Here is a 21,572-nt window from a genome sequence, read left to right as displayed (position 1 = left end):
TGGCGTCGATGCCGACCCTGGACGAGGGTGGCCTGGCGGTCCGGCAGCTGAGGGGCGACCCCAACCGCGGGCTCCAGATCCCCGGCGCCATGCCGGACCGCCAGCAACGCACCAACGATGGTTCCGGGGGGCCGGGATCCAGAGGTCCGGCCCCCCACGGGAAAGGAAAGGAAAGGAGAAGGTGCCGGTGCCAGAGCACCGGCAGAAGGACAACACGGGTGCTGCCCCGGCAGAAGGACGCGAAGAGGCTCAAGGGCCGGCACCCTCGCGGAGCAGCCAAGTCGAGGGGAGCAAATCCCGGAGGCTTCAGCGGGGCGATGGCTCCTTGGTCGGGGAGCCGGCGCCCAAGCGCCAGAAGTCGGAGGGGGTGGAGGAGCAGAGCGGAGCTACACCATCTCCACCACAACACCGGCCTACCCCGAGACAACAGACTCCTCCGCCACCACCACCAGAACGGCGGCCAGCGACACCACCACCACCGCCCGAGGCCAGGTCACAGTCCCCACCGCCGCCACCAGAAGCTCCGATGGTCGGGGACACCCATCAAAAGTTCGGGGGGTCCTCGGCAGGGAGGAAAGTCCCCCCAGCCGCCCGGGGCAGATGGGAGTGGTGCGACTTCCCGTAAGTAGTTTTGTCAAGGTTTTTCATTTCCTTTCTTGGCTTCTGTTCCTTAACCATACAGGTGATACGGCAGGCCGCAATCTTCAGACGTGCCAACTGGGGGATCCGGCCCCCAGCCAGCGTCGGGACCCTCGGCGCCGTCCCCAGCAGGACCTCCGCCTGAAGCAGCTCCAGAAGCTACCGGACCCATGGACCCGGAGCCGGATGCCTCCACCCCGCCACGACCCGAAGCTGCCCCCCAGGAGGAGGCCACCAAAGCCACTGCAGCTATGGAGGCAGCGACTGCAGCTTCAGACGACGAGGCCGGGCCCTCACCAGCCGAGCCAGCGGCTGAGGGGGCCGCTGCCACGGTGGAGGCTGCAACGCCGGAGGCAGCAGAGGTGGCGGCACCAGAGGCAGCGGAAGAGGCGGAGGGGGCGGCACCAGGGGTCGCCGAAGTTGCCAGCAGCGCCTCCCCACCGGCAGAGGAGGTGGATCCGGAGGTGGTGCTGGGAAGGCGCCTCCTACCTAGCACGTCAGAGATCCCTCTTCCCCGACTCATAGCCAAATGCCACCAAGCTCAGAAGGAGCTAGAGGCCGGCATGCGCCAGGAGTGGGAGAAGCTGGAGGCATTACGCCACCGACTCTCCGACTGAGAGGTCCGTCTGGGCGACCGCATCAACTCCGTCTCTGCCCGCTACGCCGAGGAGCGCGCCAAGCTCGTGCAGGGGCGCGAGCTTCTGCAGGAGGAGCTGGAGCAAGCTCGCGTCCGGGAGGCGGCGGCGCTCCAACGGGAGAAAGAGGCCAGGCGGCGGGAAACGGAAGCCCTCTAGGGGCTGATCGCCTTGGAGGAAATGAAGTAGGCGGCAGCGGACAGGGAGCAGACTGCCCGGGAGCTGGCAGCCGCGGCGAGGGAGGCGTTTGCAACGGCCGAGGCGCAACTGGCCACCCTTGCGGATTGGGCGGCGGCAGCAGCAAAGAAAGAGGAAGAGCTGGCCGCCCGAGAAGCAGAGGAGGTGGCCCGGCTGCAGGAGCTCCAAAGGCGGCAAGAGGCCGTGGAGGAGGAGCTGGCAGCCGGGAACCGGAGGCTCCAGGAACGCGAGGCAGCGCTCCAGGAGAGGGAGGCCAAGGTGGAGGGGCTCTTGGCAGAGCAGCGCGCCAGCATCAACCGATTAACAAGATGGGTTGGTGCGGTGAACCCTCTGCTAGAGGCGCTCGGAGCCAACCCCATCTGGGTACCGGAGGCTCCTTCACCATTCGGCGCCGCGCTCCAGCTGCTGGACTCCACCGCCAGGCGGCTACAGGATGCGGAGGTCGGCCTACAGGACCTCCTGGAGGCAGAGGGATGAGTAGTTGCCCGGGAGATGGCGGAGTACATCCTCACCAGCTTCCGAAGTCATGATCCTGCTGTTCAGCTGACTCCTGTCCTGATCGGACCCCTCCGGACGACAGCGGCCGCCGCGCGAGAAGGGGTCCAGGAGGTGGTAGACATGGTCGCGGCTCGCCTCCGGCGACGTCCCGAACCTGCAGAGAGTGGGAGTGCCTCCGGACCACCAGAGCAGTAGTGCCAGTATCTTTTTGTTATTTCTTTTGTAATATAACTTTTGTTATTGTAAGATAACTTTATAATGTTGTGCACATTTTTAGTAATACGTTTAAGTATTCCATGTGTCTACTTTTTGCGAAAAACTTAGCTGTTTTCCTGGTTGTCGATCTGCAAAGTGCTTTTGGGCACACCGAGGTCCCGTGGTCCCTTGGGAGGTAGTCGCGATAGGTCGGGACTAGCTGCCATAGAACTGAGGTCCTGCACATGACTTAGGATCGACGTTTAGTAGATGTCCCCACAGGTTCCTGGTCTGGCCAGCGAAGGCTTCCTAAGTTGCGTAGCGAGTCAGAACTCTAGGACCCATGTTCGAGGGCTAAAAGGGGTCCCAGCCCCCTGGTACATGGTTTGAGGTACAACGGCGCTCACCCTAGGAGGGCAGGGCGTGTAGGCTTAGGGTACGGAACCAGGCTAAGCGGCTACACAACCCTGGACCCCAGCAAAGGGCGAGCGCGTCTCCCTAAAGCCAGTTCACAGGGGTCCGGTTCCTTTTCTCCTATGAAACAAAGGTCAAGGGCAGAGACGTGGCGTAGCAACTTAAGAAGGGCCTTGGGCATGACACAGACGCGGAAAACATGTGAGGGGTCAGCGTAACAAGAAGCGAAAAAATATAGAATCGCATAGACTTCAAGGACGCATTTGAGAACAAATTTTCCCTTAATGAATTGGTACAGAAGAGTTGTGCGATGCACGCCAGGGGCCGGGTTTATGAGGGCGGACCTCGACCGCCCTGGTCCGCACGGTAATGCTACCAACTACAAAGGGAAAATTCCCACTCAATCGGGTCCTAGGGATAGAACTTACGGAGGTGCTCAATGTTCCATGGATTGGGCAGTTGTATTCCATCCTCCGCAGCCAAACGAACAGATCCGGGTCGGCACACCTTTGTCACCTTAAAGGGCCCCTCCCAGCTGGGGGAGAGCTTGTGCATGCCCTCTCGGTTCAGGATCCGCCTTAGGACTAGGTCCCCGACCCGGAGCCCCCTACTACACACGAACCGTTGGTGGTAACGCCGGAGCGCTTGGTTGTACCGTGCGTTATGGACTGTTGCTCGCCATCTGCGCTCGTCGACGAGGTCCACATCTTGGCGACGCTCCTGTTCCTGCATTTCCTCATCAAAAGATCGGACTCGCAGAGAGCCCATGGTGATCTCCGGGGGAAGGCACGCTTCGGCCCCGTAAACCAAGAAGAAAGGAGTTTCCCCTGTTGCCTGGCTGGGTGTGGTCCGGTTTCCCCATAACACACTCGGAAGCTCTTCAATCCACCTTACACCATGCTTCTCAAGATCACAGTAGCTCCGGATCTTGAGTCCTCTGAGGATCTCAGCGTTGGCCCGCTCAACTTGGCCATTGCTCCTGGGGTGCGCCACTGAGGCGAAACAGAGCTGAATACCCATATCCTCACAGTACTCCTGGAAGTATTGGCTCGTGAACTGAGTCCCATTGTCAGTAATGACCCGGTTCGGGACCCCGAACCGGCATACAATTGACCTGAGGAAAGCAGTTGCCAACGCCTTGGTGATGTTGACCACAGGGGTTGCCTCCGGCCATTTGGTGAACTTGTCAATGGCGACATAGAGGTACCGGTACCCGCCGACGGCCCTAGGGAAAGGTCCCAAGATATGCAACCCCCATACCGCAAAGGGCCAAGAGAGAGGAATCATCTGCAGCGCCTGAGCTGGAGTGTGTATCTACTTTGCGTGGAACTGGCACGCTTTACAGGTCCTTACCAACTCAGCTGCATCCTGGAGTGCTGTCGGCCAGTAAAAGCCATGCCGGAAAGCTTTACCAACCAACATGCGGGATGAAGAATGACTTCCGCACTCGCCTCCATGGATCTCCGCAAGCAAGTCGCGGCCCTCTTCCTGGGTGATGCAGCGCATGAGGATGCCGTTGGCGCCACGGCGGTAGAGATCCCCTTCTACCACTGTGTATCGCTTAGCCATCCGGACAATGCGCTCAGCAGATGCTTAATCTTCAGGAAGGTAATTATCTTTCAGGTAGTCCCGGACCTTAGAGATCCATGCATCAGGACCTTCCTGAGAAACTGGGCGCGGCTCCCTGAGGTCTTCGGGACCCTCAAGGGAGGACACAACCCTTGGCGGGCACCACGGATGGATTGCCGCCGGGACCGCTAGCTTCGAGGTGCTAGTCCGACCCCCTTCGCCCAGGTCGGCGGACTGGGCGGAAGGCTTCAGCAGACGTCTCAGGAAGACGCCCTCAGGCACGGGTGCCTGGGTCGATGCGCTCGCGGAGAGTGCATCAGCTGCTGTGTTGCCTTCGCGTGGAACATGTTGCAGTTCTAGCACATCAAAGTCCTTCTCCAGCCTCTTCACATGGATGAGGTAGGCTGCGAGCTGGGGGTTGTTGCAGCAACACTCCCCCCGGACCTGCCTGATGATGAGTTGGGAGTCCCCTTTGACCAGGAGCTCCCGGACCCCCAGGGACAGAGCCACCGTGAGCCCAAAGATTAAGGCCTCATACTCCGCCATGTTGTTGGTGGCCTCAAAATCAAGGCGCACCATGTACTTTAACTGCTCGCCACGTGGGTCGATGAGGACCACGCCAGCCTCGGCCCCCTTACTGCGGGCGGACCCGTCAAAGAAGAGGGTCCAGTGAGGTCCGGTAAAGACCGGAGCCCTGACCTCCGGACGTGGGGGGCCCGTCCCTTGGTCCGGACCCCCGGAGGCGCTTGGTGCAGGCGTCCATTCCACGATAAAATCAGCAAGGATCTGGCTCTTGATGGCGTGACGCGGCTGGAAGTCAAGCTGGAACCCAGCAAGCTCTGCTGCCCATTTGGCGATGTTACCAGTAGCGTTGGAGTTGTGGAGGATGGCCCTCAATGGATAGGAGGTCACCACCACAATCTTGTGGGCCTGAAAGTAATGGCGGAGTTTCCTGGACGCAACAAGTATGGCATAAAGAAGCTTATGCGTTTCAGGATACCTGGCCTTTGCCTCGTGAAGGACCTCAGTGACATAGTAGACCGGCTTCTGGATGGTCCTGATTCTGCCAGGTGGATTAGATCCTTCGGCTCCAGCTGGGTACCCGTCGGCCCCCAGGCTGCTTAGCGCTTCTCCGGGTCGGGACCCAGCTGGACCCTCCGAAGTAGGGCCAGTTACTGGAGTGGTGGAGGCCGGACCTCCTTCTCCTGCAGGGGGTTCCGCGGGGGCCCCCTGCGGGAGAGGCTCGGACCTCTCGGTGGCCAGCACCATGCTGATCACTTCGGACGTTGCTGCAAGATAAAGAAACAGTGTCTCACCTGGGTCCGGTGCGACCAGGACCGGCAAGGAGGTAAGGTACTGCTTCATCTCTTGGAAGGCACGTTCTGCCTCTTCGGTCCATGCAAATAGGCCGGACCCCCTCATCAATTTGAAGAAGGGAAGCGCCCTCTCCGCCAGCCTCGAAATGAAGCGGATGAGGGCTGCTAGGGACCCCGTCAGCCTCTGTACATCCTTGAGGCGTGCAGGGGGTCTCATTGCCTCGATTGCCCGAACCTTATCCGGGTTGGCTTCGATTCCCCGGTGGGAGACCAGGAAACCAAGGAGCTTCCCCGCCGATACGCCGAAGACGCACTTCTCGGGGTTAAGCTTGGTGGAGGTCACTCGTAACTTGTCAAAAACTCAAGCTAAATTTTCCAATAGGGAATTCGAGTCTCTAGTCTTGACAACGACGTCATCGACATACACCTCTACTATATCTCTAACCAGGTCACCTAGAGTGATATTCATTGCACGAGCAAAGGTGGGTAGAGCATTGAGCAATCCATAAGGCATCACTATATAACAATAAAGACCATCCACTGTTACAAAAGCTGTATGCTTCCTATCATCCCTAGCCATTTTGATTTGATGAAAACTAGAATAGGCATCTATGAAGGACAGCAAACCACACCCGGAGGTGGAGTCTACAATCTGATCTATACGCGGAAGTGAATAAGGGTCTTTTGGACATGCCTTATTAAGATTGGTGTAGTCGATGCACATCCGAAGCTTCCCGTTGGCCTTTGGGACCACAACTGGGTTGGCCAACCATACAGGATGGTAGACCTCCTCGATGAAACCAGCCTGCAGCATCTTGCGGACCTCTTCACGGATGAAGTTTTGCCGCTCAATGGACTGCTTGCGTGGCTTCTACCGGACCGGCCTGGCGTCGGGGTGGATCTTCAGATGATGCTCAATCACCTCCCTAGGGATCCCGGGCATTTGTGACGGTTCCCAGGCGAACACGTCAACATTTGCCCAAAGGAAGGCGATGAGCGCGCTTTCCTATTTCTCTCCCAGGTTACCACCGATGCGGGTGGTCTGGGAGGCCTCCGCTCCGACCTGGATGGTCTTCACGGGAACATCGTCCGTGTCGGACGGGCGGACCTTCGGTACCTTGGCCTGAGCCTTGGCACGTGAGGTCGAGGGGTCGGACCCCTGGGCACCAGCTGCAGGGGTAAGCCCCGTGGCCAGCGCATGGAGCTTTTCGACCGCCACAACAGCAGCGGCACGATCGCTCTGGACGGTGAGGACGCCTGCCGGAGAGGGCATTTTCAGGACCAGGTACCCGTAGTGGGCTACGGCCATGAACCGGTACAGGGCCGGTCTGCCGATGATGGCATTGAAGGGGAGGTTAACTTCCGCAACCTCGAACTGCACGTTCTCGGTACGGAAATTGTCCTCCATCCCGAATGTAACCGGTAGGGTGATGGTCCCCTCCGGGTACACGGGATCCGGGCCCACTCCTGAGAATGGGCGTGACGAAGCCAGCTTGGACTCCGGGATCTGCAGGTGCTTGAACGCTGCATAGCTGATAACGCTGAGGCCGGCGCCTCCGTCAATCAGCACATGGTGAAGGCGAACATTGGCAATGGTGGGTGCCGTGATGAGCGGCAGCACTCCCACGCCCGCCATGTTCTCTGGACAATCGAACGGCCCGAAGGAGATGGTGGTGCCCTTCCACCGCTGGTGGGGCGCCGCCCTCGGCACCCCTGGTTTCGCCGAGAGGACCTCCCGGCGAAGGGCCTTGACGTCCCGCCGGGAGACAAGTTCTGAGCTGCCGCCGTACATGACGTACAGCTTCTTGCGGCGCTCATCACCCCCGGACTCGGAGTCGGATTGATGGAAGAGACCCTTAAGGTCTTTGTTCGGGGTCTGGTACCCCAACTCCCTCTCAGCTGCGGCCGCGTCGGCGTCGGGGGCTTTCTCCTTGCCGGACCGCCACGGAGGGGAGGGGCCTTCCTTTAAGGCTTGGTCTCGCCTCTTACTGAGGCGCTCCGCAAGCTTCAGGATCTCGCGGCACTCGGTGGCGCTGTGGCGAGCCCCTGGATGGACAGGGCACGACCCGGGGTCGGTGCGCCCTTGTCGTGGGCGCTTGCCACGGGAGTTCTGGCCCCCGGTCGTCGCAGCTGCAACGGCCGGACCCCCAATCCGTGACTTGTCGAAGCCACGGTTCTTCCTGTTCTTCTTCTTGCCGCTGCTAGGGGCAGCGACACTGGGCCCACTCGTTTGAGCAGGTCCTGCATGGGTTGCAGAGTGCCATGCACGGCCTTCTGCAGCCCGGGCGCATTTGTCCGCCAGAGCGAACAAGGTGGTGACGGCTTCCACTTGGTGGGTCGCCAGCTTCTCTAGCATCTTCTCGTCTCGGACCCCCTGTCGGAAGGCCGTGATGATCAATGCATCTGAGATACGTGGGATAGTTCCACGTACCTTGGTGAAGCGGGAGATGAAGGCCCGGAGGGTTTCCCCGGGTTGTTGCCTCACGGCGTGGAGGTGGGCCTCCACGCCATGCTGCTGGTACGCACTGGCGAAGTTCGCCGTGAACTGTGCGCAGAGCTCACCCCAGGACTGGATGGATCCCGGGGTAAGGTTCATGAACCAGGTCCGGGCTGGCCCGGTCAAGGCTACATGAAAGTAACTTGCCATGACGGCTTCGTTACCTCCAGCTGCCGTGATGGCGGTGATATAGACCTGCAGGAATTCTGACGGGTTGGTGGACCCGTCATATTTTTCTGGCAGGTGAGGTCGAAACTTGGACGACCAGGCGAACACGCGGAGGTGGTCTGCGAGCGCCGCGCAGCCCATGCCCGACACCGGTGCCTGGGGGAGTCCCTGCGGCCCGGCCGCAGCCGCATCGAGCTCGGGCGCAAGGTCCCGACCCTCAATGTTGAGCCGTCGGTTTCGTGCTCGCTCGATGGAGATCCTGGCATCCTCTCCCGCATGCCTGCGGTTGAGCTCCGCCCGGAGGTCCTCGTCCCGTGCACTCCTCACGGATGGTGAGTGCACAGAACCGGATGCGCCGCCCTGGCGACGGCGCTGCCTGGATACAGACCCCCCTGCTGGGCTCGGGGAAGCCTGCGCCAGGTTGAGGAGGCGATCGACGTCGTCACGCCATTGTCTGTGCGCGTCTGGCGACGCCGCCTCACCAGGGGGGTTGCGGAGCAACTCCCTGACTGCCATGAGGGGCCCAGTCGGTGAAGGCACCGATTGGGCCACAGAGGCCCGCTCTGCTGCCCGCTGTGGAGCAGCGCGCGGGGCTGCCCGAGAGGGGGACGGCACGAAGCGTGTGGCGTCGTGGACGCCACTTCTTCACCAACCATGAGGTCGTGATGACCGTTCTCCTGTACCATCGCAGGAGTCGAGGAGGTCGACCGAGTGCTATCCAAACCTAGGTCCCCTACCTGGCGCGCCAAATGTCGGAGGAATTCTCCAGCCGGGTGGCGGAAAGCACCCGCCTAATCCTAGTTAAGGATGGGTTTGGAGGAGACTTAGGAGCGCTCGATCGGTGGATAGATGAACGCAGGAAGGACACGAAGATTTAGAGTGGTTCGGGCCGCCGGAGCGTAATACCCTACGTCCACTTCGGTGTTGTATTGGCTGCGTGAGCCTGAATGGAAAGCAGCATAAGCTTGTGTGTGTTTCTGATTGTTGAACCTTGTCTTCTAACGAGTGCACTCTCCCTTTTATAGTTCAAGGGGAGTGCTTACACTGTGCGGGACCCCGACAGGTGGGCCCGGCCAACAGGGGCCGTTCTACGAGAGATAAGGAGGTCTTCTCCTCGAGCTCCTCTCCGTAGTCCTCTCGATCGAGAAGTTAATGTGCGTATCCACAGCCAGGATATGGCCGTGTACAGCCTTGTCTTGCACAGTGTCCGGTGCCAGCGTTGCCCAACAGTGAAGCCGTGCTGTCACTGTTGGGATGGAACCTCCTGTCAGGGGGCGAGCCGGCGCTGGCTCGTGACATGCACACTGTTACAGCGCAAGCCTTAGCACGCCTATTATACAGACCATCATCACGCGCGCAGCACCGTGACGGGACTGCACACAATCCGCGCACTGTGCACGGTGATACGACGTGCCGCCTTGGAAATAGACAGGCTTAAACCGTGGTGTCAGCTTACCTACCCCGTGTGTCAGTGGCAGGCCGCTCTTTTTGACTTGGGCGCGCCCGGCCCAGCTACCGCATTAAATGCGGGTAGGTGGGTTGGAGACCCGCGAAGGGCTTTCAGCCGCAGGCACGTGGCAGGGCCAGCCCCGCTCCCTCTATAGGACGGCACACGGCGGCACCGGTCCCCTTCCCCGGGGGGAAGGGGGGCCGGGGCCTCCGAGGCCGGTTGTAGCAGTCTGGCCCGTGTTGGTCCGGCCATCACACGTAGCGCCCCCGGACCCCCTGGGGAGTCCGGGTCCGCGGGGGCAACCCGTGAGCCCTCCTGCCTTCCTGGGTGCGCAGAGGCCCCGGACCTCCCAGAGCTCCGGGAGGGTCCGGAGACCGTGGTCCCAGCTGTCAGGCCCGGGTAACGTGCCTCGTCACCCAGAAGGCGAGGGGGAGATTATGGATTATGAGACGCTAAGGGCCTGGACACCCTAGCAGGAGGTACCCCTGTCTGTATGCACCGACAAGGGTATTTGAATCCAAGTGAATGTCCTAAAGTGCTAAACTTTAGCACAAGTCCATTCAAACAGAAGTACTAATCTGGTGAGATAAACTTTAACTAAACAATGGTAAGAGTGCTAATAGGTGGTAAAGTTTATCACTCAACTTTAATCCATCCAAATAGATCCTAAGTTGTACGAGGATATATAGCCCTCAAACAAAAGAAAATATTCTAAGATCAACCGATATTAGTACGTTGAAAATAGCTTCAACGATTGCCATGTATTATTCTTTTTCTTTTTTGCAACGATGTATTACATATCTTTTGTTTCCATCTCGACTCAAACCCACAGGAATGTACACACTTGTGGGCATCGTTTCCAACGTGGTGACGATGATGCGAGGGAGACTGCAGATTTCTGAAACTCCGTGGGTGTTTGGTGAAATCCTATGGGCTGGCCCTCCGACAGGACCCTGGTTCCGCTGATTCGGAGCCGTCAACCTCGCCGCAGCCAACAACCAGGGGACCAGCCGTTCCATTTCTTTCTCTGTTCAATGAACCAGGGATGAGGAGAGATGCGTAGTTGCACTTTGCTGTCGTGGCGGTTGAGGCGGCGATTAACGGCTGATAGGGACGACGATGCTGGCTGAGGTGTCAGTGGTCGCTGGCACAATTATCCATTCCACGTCAGCAAAAAGTGCAGGGACGAGGCAGGCTCTTGTGCCTGTTTTCCAGCCACGTTGTGTCCCACTTGGTGGTATCACCAGCTGTGCCTGTGCTGTGTTTGCGTGTGACGACCATGCCAACAGTAAAAGGGCAAAGGAACAGAGGATGAGCGTCATGATATGATATCCATCTACTTATGCACTCACTGTGTAAGAAACGGTAACATGTTTCACATTTGCATGAACCTGAATTTGATCTCATAAGACTAGTGTCGTTTTGTGAATAGTTTCTTAAAATATCTCGTATTATTAGTGCCAATGTTCATTTCCTCGCTTCTAACTAAAGTTTATCCCTGGAATTAAAAATGCTAATCTTTTTTTTTATTATTATTTTTTAAAAATGCTAATCTTGACGCCTCATCTCTTATATATGGATTCTTCGGAACAGTATGGGATTGTTGTGTGCGTCAGAGATGGGGCGTCTTATTTGAACTTCTTTTACAATGTTAGTAATGGTATTCTCATTCTCTTTAAGCACTTATGCCTAACAACCATACATTCCGCATGACAAGCTTCAAAAATGGACATATGATGTGATCTTAATTAGAATGTATAATGCGAGATAGAAGCATGCATCATGCATGCATGGATTTGCTAGTTCTAAGGCATCTTAGATCTTTCTTGTGTGTAATTCATTTTGTATGGCATTTGTACATGCTTTCTAGATGTGTCCTATGATTTCGATTATAACATTATAGCCCTTAGATATTCGTTCCTAAGAGCATATGTTCTTAGGCTGGTGCCAATGGGGGGCGGTACCACCCCCCTATCCACCCCCCTATCGGCGCGGCGCAGGCGGGAGGTGGGCGAGTGGGAGAGAGAGGGCGGGATGGATCCCGCCGGGCGGGAGCGGGTGCTATCGCCCCGCTCTCACCCGCGTTGGCAGGCGTGCGGGGACGGGAGGCGGGTGGGAGCAAGGCGGCGCGCTGGCGTCGGCGTGCGCGGGCGAGAGGGGTGGGGTGGGAGTGACGTGGCGTATTTCGATTGGTCTACGCGGACTATCCGTTGAACTAACCATTATTTGACCTTTTGAACTTCAAAAAATTCAAAAAAATTGCAAAAACTCCCAAATTTCATCCCCAACCCCCCTATAAATACCCCACCTAGTTTTCACTCCTTCCACACCTCATTTGAGCTCATTTCTCTCCTCTACAATCCAAAATCTCTTCCACCATGACCGGTTGATCTCCAGATTTCCATACCTTCACCGATCTCTTACAGTCCGACGGGTCACAAGCATCTCCCCAAGATGAGTCTTCTCCGATGCATTGCCGCTCCGATATCAATTCTTCGCCGTAACCCCGGGCATTATTCCCCCCTGCTGCACCTCCGGCTCCGGGGGCACCTCCACTGCCATATCATTATCCGTACGGTCTGTACTCATACCCACCACCTCCATATGCTCCACCTCCATATGCTCCACCTCCAGGCACAAGGAGCAGGACTGAAGGTCCGTACCCACCACCTTCGTACGCTCCACCTCCATATGCTCCACCTCCATACGCTCCACCTCTATATGGTCCATACTCACCACCTCCGCACGCTGCACCCACGGTTCCAAGCTCCGTCTCCGTTGAGTCTCAAAATGAAGGAGCGGGAGGGACCAAACCAAAGCGTCCAAAGAGACTTGACTGGACAATTGCGGAGGAGGAAAAACTGGTAATTTAATTAGTGTTCATCTATTTAAATATTGTGTTTTTTCAAATAACTAACAATATGTTTGGGCTAGGTACATGCTTGGGTTTATCACTCGAATGACTCTATCTGTGACAGTTCATGTGTTTGTAAGCTAGGCTTATAATTTGATAGTGTGAAGTGTATGCTTGTTAGTGTAAAACTTTTGTGTGTTTGTGTGAAGTTCTTGAAAATCTTAAGTAAAAAGGGTATTTTCGTAATTATGGAAAAAACCTAGGGTTGTTTGTGCAAAATGTAATTGGATAGGAGGTAACTCCAAAATAAGTAAAGGGTAGTTTTGCAAATATGTTTTTCTTACTTTATGTCTTGTAAAAATAAATTTTTATCCAAAAGTTGCATTAGAAGTGTATGAGTTAAATTGTGTAAGAATTTGAGTAAAGTTGAGGAAATAGGGGTATGTATGTGATTTTACAATAGTACAAGTCCTTTTATGCAAAATAGGTGATTCACAAAAGTAACTTCCAAAAATTACTAGAGGTCAAAGGGTAATAATGTAATCAAAGGGTAATAAAATAAGTAATCATGACTTACTTAGAAAATTGCGAATAGGCCCAAGGTTATATATAATTTGTACTAACAATGACAAAGATGTTATAAAATTCAAATTTAGTCCAAGTCTTAAAATAAAACTTCATATTTTGAGTTTTGGAGTTTAAACCCTAAAACAAAGTTGTAGAGCTTGAAAAGTTGTACAACTTTCATTTTGGTCACATTTTTGTTTGAGCCCTAGAACAGTGGTTAAATTCTTCTTTACCAAAGGGTCCCTGCAATTTTCTAAAATTACAAACAAGTCCTCAGGAAATTCCCTTTCTCTTCCTCCTCTGGCGCTGCTCTGCTTCTCTGAACTGCGGTTCACCGCTGTTCCCCATCCTCGCCACCTCCTGCTGCAAAATGTCCACGCGTCTTGCTGTGCTGCTCCTCCATCCTCTCCACCTCCTCCACCGTGCCCTTATCCTCTCCCCGCGCTGAGTATTTCCCTGCCTCCCTTCCTCTTCTCCCACTGGCAGCACAGTCCCGTCCCTATCCCCTTCCTCTCTCTTCCATCCACAGGCGCAGGGAGCAGCAGGCGGCGAGCGGCTCAGGCAGCGGCGGCCGGCGCTGTGGCCGCGCACGGGCGAGTGGGCCCAGGCGCGCACGGCTTCAGGCGCGCGCGGGCGTGGAGCGCGCAAGCGCTAACGCGGCTGGAGGCAGGCCCAGGCGGAGCGAGCCGCGGCGGCTCGGGTTGAGCGCGGCTTGGCGAGCGGGCCCAGGCGCTGGTGCGGCGCCGGGTCGGGGTGGAGGCACGGCCCAGGCGCGGGCGAGCGGCAGCCGCCGCAGTGCGGCGCGCAGGCGTGGCGCTGGCAAGGCGAACGCGCGCGGGCTCGCGGGAGGCAGGCGGCAGCGGCGCTGGCTCGGCGCGGGCCCAGGAGCGGCGGCGGTTCGGCAAGCGCTGGATGGGCCGCGGCAAGCGTAGCGCGCTGGCATGTGGTGTGGCTCGGCCGGTGCGCGAGCTGGCGCACGCGCGGCAGCAGGTGCTGGCGGCGGCTGGCGGGCGAGCAGCAGGCCCAGGAGGCGCTGCGCAAGGCTTGGCCTCAGGCGCCAGGCGGTGCGGGCGGCGCGCGGCAGGTGCGGCTGCGGCCCAGGCGAACGGCGCGCGCGCAGGGTGGCAGCCAGGTGTGCGAGGGCGCAGGCAGGCGAGCGGAGCGGCTGGCAGCTGCGGTGGTTTGGCGCGGTGGTGGAGCAGCGGTGCGCATGGCCGGAGCTGCCTACTCCTCTGAGCTCCATTTTTCCCCACCATCGAGGACCATCTTCTGGCCCTCTTCCTCGCCGATTGACTCTCAAAACGGACTTCCGGTGAACTGCTCGAGCTTCCCGACCGCCGGCATGGCTTGCTTCCACCGGGACCGACCTCCCCAAGTGCCTCCTCTGCTCTGTTTGCAGGTGAGGGACCTTGTGCAGCAATTAAGACAAGTTCAGGGTGTTTTCTGCAAAGTCTAGACCCATAGGAACAGTAGAGTTTGAGGACCTATATGTAAGAATGTTTATTATTTCATGTGAGAAGCGCTGTTAACTTGTAAATTCAATAAGAAATAGTAGGAAATTCCAAAAATTGCAAAACAAGTTTTGTTAGAAACTAGATTTGGAGCTCTACAACTTCTATTAAGTGAGTTTGATATGAAACCAAATAGTTTTGAATCTATGTTAAATCCAAGATAAGAGAGTGTAATATTCATAGCTCCTATATGTTAACTTTGTAGATCATGATTTTTGGTATACAATTTTTATAGATTAAGTATGAATTGATGTGGAATTTTCAAACCTAATTTTGCTTTGTAACTTAAATTCTTTTAAGTTAATCAATTCAATTTGTTTATAGAAGAAATAGCTAAGCATATCCACTTAAAGCTATATTTAGTCATGTTTGCTTGTTATTGCAATGTGTTTCTTGTGCCGCTTGTTTAAATCTTAATTAGACTTGTTGTGCAACTTTAAAGCATAAGAGAGGTCTAATTCGAACATGAAATGTTTGATTTATATTTAGCCTACTATTTGTGTGATGCTAAACTTAATTAGCTATTGGTAGCCAAAGTCCTTGCCATAGATTGACTAAAGATAAATTGTGCACCATGTCTGATGTACTTGCTGTCCCTATGGCAGACTTTTTGTGATGATTGATTAACCTTTTATTCATATGGATGCTCATGCCTTTACTTCAGTCTTGATTGCAATATTGTTAGAGCCCCTTCCTATATAAAGGTCCTAGTCTACCTCGTGTATCGATTACTTAGTTAATATACTTTTGTAACTAGGCTTAGCAATCGGCTACTAGCTCAGCCGATTTTCGATAGGCATGACCCTATCGGCCATATGCCTTTTGGCTATGGGTCTGTAGGACACCATCGACCATAAGCCTTTTGACTTCTTCCCTTTTGGCAAAAGCCCCTTAGCCCGATGTTAACCACCCTATCGGTCCGATCCGATGTTAGTGCCCTAACCGATCTGACCCGATCTAGACAATCGCATCAGCTATGCGTCAATCGGTTGTTTTGCTGATATAATCGAGCTGATCGAACACTAATTACTTAGGTTAACACTCCAGTCAAGAATCGGATAGGCACATCCAGAAAAGAGAACGTATCTATCGGCTAAGTCCAGCCAGTACAGAGTAGGGAATTGGCTACACGGCCGATATGCACGAGCTCTACGATAGAACACTGAGAGTGAAAATCGGCTGGATATGTTGATGCACAACTCGGCCGATGTTCACATTCTCGACTAGTTTACTAGTGCACAATTGGATAGTTTCATGCTACACGAGTTGAGTAGTTGTTGCACAATCGACTACTTCCAATATTGAATAGTTACATACCCTGATCGGCTAGCGTGCCGATGTTCACAAAACGACTGGTTAGCTAAAAACACAAATTGGCTATGCCGATGCACACCGTGATAAATTAGCCATCCGATTTAGATAAAGTATCGGCTGCACATAGTCGATATATCGGTGATGCACACCTGATCTTAGAGTTCTACTATCCACTGATCTAAGTCGATTCCAGTTGTTTCCCATAGCAGTCAAATATGGCCGGTCAATCCTTAGTTTTCCCATCCTTATCCACACACTGTTATCAGCCGATTTATCGGCTGAGAGATCTGCTATATGCTTACCGGTTACATATCCTCAACCACATCCTCCTTAGTCTAACTCCGCACTTATGGTCTCACCAACCTAGTTTAATATTAGTATTCTGTTACACCTAATTCTTGAAATAGTTCTAACTTAGATAACCCCATCGGCTGAATGACAATTGATTGTTGTACTGACATAGTCAAGCCGATGCAACCACACCTAGTTACCTAGGATAACACTTAAGCACATCTCATTTAGGCACAGCCAGTGCAGAGTAGGACAATCAGCTACACAGTTGATATGCCCTCATAGATATAGGAGAACATTAAGGATGAAAACCGGCTACACAGCTGATTCACCAATCAGCTGAATACGCTGAGACACAGACCGTACGGATACATAGTTCGACTAGTCTATCAATACACCATCGGCTAGTTACTCGCATTAGTCAACTAGCTATGCCGATACATCACTCGACTAATTCTACCCGATGTATAAATCGGCGAATGCGCCGATACACTAAATCGGCTAGAAGGTCAAATCACCGATCGACTAGTTTTGCTAAAGCATGGGTCCGCTATGCTGATACGCACGCGATCAGTTAAGTACGCCGATGCTCACACAGATTAGTTAGGACCTAGCCGCTTTAGGAAACATCCCTCTGCTAAAGTGATCGATGTTTTCATCGATCAATTAGAAAACCCATGCACCTATCAATCGACTACCCTGACCAAAGTACACAACCTTGGATCAATAGGATCGCACAGTAGACACGCCTCTGTTAGGCACGACCAAAGCACATCAGTCAGCTAAACCTGATACATCCTCATCGGTTAAGGCCAAGAACCATACACCAACCAATTAGATAGCCAAACATGCTCCCTAATGAAGTTAGTATAGACGTTTAGGGTAACCCACCCTGTTGCTTAATGTAACTAGTTAATTTGGTTGATAACCGATAAATGACTGCCCAGTACAGGGTAGTTAGGTTGTTTGTCGAAATGTAATGCTCCTTTATTTGGATTGCAACTTTATCGTGAATTGAAATGAAAGTGTATGCATTCATTAAACTCCATCTTGCATATCATATAGATTCGACCACTCTCACCGACGGAGATTACCAGCTAATCCCGGAACCAGAAGGAGGTTATTCTGAAGACCCCGGGAACTTCGTCGCGGAATTATCTGAAGCCCTGAACCAAAGTTCAGAAGATCTTAACTTTACTGACTTCAGCCCCACCAGTAAAGGCAAGCCCCGGACATAACCCCTACTTTATTACACTGCAACCTATATTATTTATATATATCTTTATGCATTAAGTTCTTAGGAGTTGTTTGAAAACTTTAGTTGCATAATTCCAGGAACCAATGTATTGTACACTAGAACTTGAGTCCGACTAGCTGCTATGCTTATAGGACCGGTAGAAGTCGAGTGATTTCCTGTCACTCGCGTGATATAGGAATTGTGATGTTTACATTCTTGTTATCATTATAAGGATGACGGACGGGAGTTTGTGAGGTATCATGGTTGAAATGATACCCCGTCTGTGTATGGAATTTGATAAGGTCGCAGTGTGTGGTAGCGGTGGTTAAGCGTTTGAAAGTACTAGCCACATGCCGTGAAATATGGTAAGCGGTAAGCCTAGTAACCGATCGGCCCGAGGAGTGGACATACCTCCCACCACATGTATTTGCTTCTTTTGGTTACTTTGTTCGACGTGTAGGCATACGTGTTGCTGGGCAACCAGGAGTACGGGTTTTGTAGTCGCGCTACAGACGTACGTCCTGCACTTTGGAAGTGCGTATGACCTGCAGTCGCTTGTGGTGGCCCTGATCCACGAGTCGGAATGAAAGGCAAACGGTTGCTTAGGAACGACCCTTTGGTGTTCCAAGCGTGTGTGTTAGGTTTACCCTTGCAAGGTTTTGAATCTCGATTCAGGAATCGTCCGCCTCTCACGATGAATGAGACTGCTTACCCCCTTTGCCACATAGAGTAACAAGAGCAACTTTGTGATTATGAAAGATGATGTTTGGTTAAAGATTCTACCATGTTTGAGTAGTTATAGGTGCTTACCTAGAATGGTTAATCCACTAGAACCTGAAAGCTAAAAGTTGAAAGTAAGGATCTACTCTTTGTTGCTTTTCAGCTGAAAACTCTACCCAAAGCTAAAAACCTTCATAAGTCTAGCTACATGGCTAAGTATACCATGAGACGGGTAAGCCTTGCTGAGTATTAGTATACTCAGCCTTGCTAGTTGTATGTTTTTCAGGTGATATCTGTGAAGACCCTACTCTTCCCTTGCCTTGGCCCTGTGCTCTTCCAGATGATTGGTCCGTGGAATGGGATCCGTCCCCGGCCAGCACTGGTGATATCGAATGATGTCATGCTCGGGCTTAGCATGGCATCCGTCTGGACGACGCGATATAGGAATCGTCGCGTATGTTTTCCGCTGCTAAGAACCTTAACTTTAACTGTTGTAATGTTTTCTCTAGATTTGAAATTTCATACTGCTTTTAGAACTCTTGTAATGTAATCCCCTGTAATGTAACATATGATGGTGACTGTATCTCTGGACTCACCTTCGTGTGAGGTAACCTTATTGATCCTGTGTATCGGTGGTTTATCGGGACGTTACCCGACAGGCCAAGGGATTATACCGTTTGAAGCACGTTGAAGCCCTCTGGAGTGGACTCGCGTACTTGAGCCGGTATAATTCAGGTTGGTTCTGCCACACTATCACTGGCAACAACCAGACCGGTTTGAGTTTTTGGGGTCAAATAGCGGAGACCTTCAACTCTACCGCGGAGCCGTCCCGTCGTCGCACCGCGAAGCAACTGAAGGACCATTGGAACGTGTACAACCGCGAGGTGACCCAGTTTAATGGATACTACATCCAAGAAGAAAGAGTACGTCAGAGTGGAGCAGACGATGCAATGGTCATGGAGGGGGCAATGGCAAGGTACGAGAACGACCCGAAAGTGACGACAGCATTCAAGCATCATTATTGGTGGAGAGCTGTTCGCCATGAACCCAAGTGGGCAGCGAAACATGGTCTTGGCAGTGGATCCGATATGAGTAGCAAGAAAACCCGCCTCGGAGTTTCGGGTGAGTACAGCTCCGGCGGAACAGAAGACACCGAGGAGGACAATGAGACTCGTCCAATAGGCCGTGATAGGGCCAAGGCGGCTAAGCGGAAGGAGAAGGCTAAGGGGAAGGAGAAGGGGAAGGAATCCTCATCAAGCAGTGCGGTAGCAAGTAAAGCATTTGCAATGAAGAACATGTGGGGTGGCTTAGTGAAGGCTAAACTATTCAAGCAATGGAATATAATGAAGTCCCGATCAACCGAGGATATGGACGAAGCAAAAAAACGTACTCATTTCAAGGCTGTCAAGATGGTGGAAAAAGAGCTTGGACTAGATGAGGATTCGGAGGAGAATTAGAATTTTCTTTTAATTATTCTGTATTTTTGCTATTTTTAATTATGATTTAATTTCCTTTTTTAATTATGATGTAATCGGTAATTTTTTTAGTTGAATAAAATTAGTTTACGAATTATTTTGCATACGCGAACAAAAGAGAGTGAAATAATTAAATCTGGAAAAGAAAAGCTGACGTGGAGGAGAGAGAAGTGAGAGCTAGCACTGTAGCCTGTGCATTGGAGGAGTGGGGTGAGAGTGGGGTAAGAGTGAAGGTAAGAGCTGACGTGGCGGGAAGATATCTCCCCCACCACTGGACTCAGACTTAGATATAACCAAAATCATAGGACAAATCTAGCCTTATCTCCGACCGCATGGCGCCCAATGAATATCGATCTTTCCTGCGCAGTTAATTGCGTTTGCTTATCTGCATACGCATGGGAACTCTTTCCTTCACCACTAATTTGTCTTACACAATTCCTAAAATTTCATTCTTTTGTGAGACGGCACAGTAGGCAATATCTTACACACAAGCAGGGCGAACCCAGCCTAGCAAAGACATAAACCTCCACTTATATTTTGATTTCTATGGACATGGGTCTTGTTTGGAGAAGCTAAGAAAGTCCATACACAAGCGGGTCCTCACACAGATTTTAGGATAGGTCTGCCCAGCGCATCCGCAAATATCCAAGTCACCTAACAATGTAAGGAGACATACCCACATTTAGAGTTAGCCATAGTAACAAACTTATTATTACAAGTTACTCATGTTGCCAGCAAATGACCAAACTAAAATGTAAAGAAAAGCAGACATATATACCTAAGGTTTTGTCTGAGGGCCGGATCCGGAGGCGTACAAAAAGAACCCAAAACCGGCAATGATAACAGCTCCACAGGTCCATGGATCTCCTACACATGCTCCGCCAGAAACTCTTGTTTGAGACCTCGGATTAATAACTAAGCTGATTACAAGTTTAAGAAAGAGACCATCGAAAGCTATAGGACGTGGTTATAGGATTTGTCAACTAGCTACCGCACACTAACAAGAATCTAGGAAAAATATTCACAATACTAGGGCAAGCAAGAGAGAATTGGACGGATACAACTGGATGTTAGCAAGCAAGTGATAGCTACATTGTTGTCGGTGCATGCAAGACATGTCATGAAATCTAGCTTGATTCTGTCTTAGCATGGGTATGCAACAATTTAGTTGATTTTGATAACAAAGGAAGTACTCCTATCACGTATGGGCTGTACACGTAATGGGCGAGCACTAATGGAGATATGCGGTTTCTTTAATTTATCTTTGATTTGGTGCCACATGGTAGCACATGGCAAGAGAAATTATGTTGTTGTTGTTTATACAGTCAATGACGTCCAGGTATAACCGCAATTATTTCCTCTCTAGATTAAAAGAGAAGGAAACCAGGTACTCCCTCCGTTTCAAAATATAGATCGTTTTGACTATTATAGATTCATAGTTTTTTATGCATATAGACATACATTATATTTAGATACATAATAAATACTATAAATCTAAAAAAGCTAAAATGACCTACCTTTTGGAACGGATGGAGTAGGATATTGTTTCAAGTAGCAAATGGTATGGTGCCATAACTTTGTTGGGACAAATGTTCCTCTACATGGAGAAATAGTTGTCTCAAAAGCCTAGTACGGCCCGGTGCGTGAGGAGGCACGGTGCTGCGGGTTCGCCCACTCGCGAAGACTAATGTATTTATAGTCCGTTGCTAATTCGTCATCTTTTTTTTTAAAATATGCCCATTGGATGGATCACTTGATACATAATAAAACGACATAAATCGGCTACTACTTCTAGGAGTTGCTTCTCATGGAGTCGCCCCATGTTCCTTCTTGCATAAATCTAGAATTAATGAATCTATGGAAAGATTAAGCAATGTTAGATAGACAAAAAATAATATACACATATACATCTATCCTTAATAAAGATTAGTCCCTTACACGTTCAGGATCAGTTGTGTATCTCTCTTGCACCCGCATATGCTCGCACATGTAATACCCGCAGTACATGGAATTTGCAGGTTGCT

General features: G+C 52.3%; 1 protein-coding gene across 1 annotated transcript; it reads left to right on the top strand.

The window, feature by feature from the left end:
* The first annotated feature begins 809 nt into the window (after nt 1-809).
* Nucleotides 810-1,256, top strand: LOC112890418 (skin secretory protein xP2-like). Its single transcript, XM_025957312.1, has one exon. The coding sequence runs from the start codon at nt 810-812 to the stop codon at nt 1,254-1,256; it is 447 nt and encodes a 148-aa protein (XP_025813097.1).
* Nucleotides 1,257-21,572: the final 20,316 nt, after the last annotated feature.

This window comes from Panicum hallii, chromosome 4, assembly GCF_002211085.1.
Source record: "Panicum hallii strain FIL2 chromosome 4, PHallii_v3.1, whole genome shotgun sequence".
Classification (NCBI taxonomy): Eukaryota; Viridiplantae; Streptophyta; class Magnoliopsida; order Poales; family Poaceae; genus Panicum; species Panicum hallii.
The sequence above is the reverse complement of the archived record's forward strand: the minus strand, read 5'-3'. Positions and strand labels throughout refer to the sequence as shown.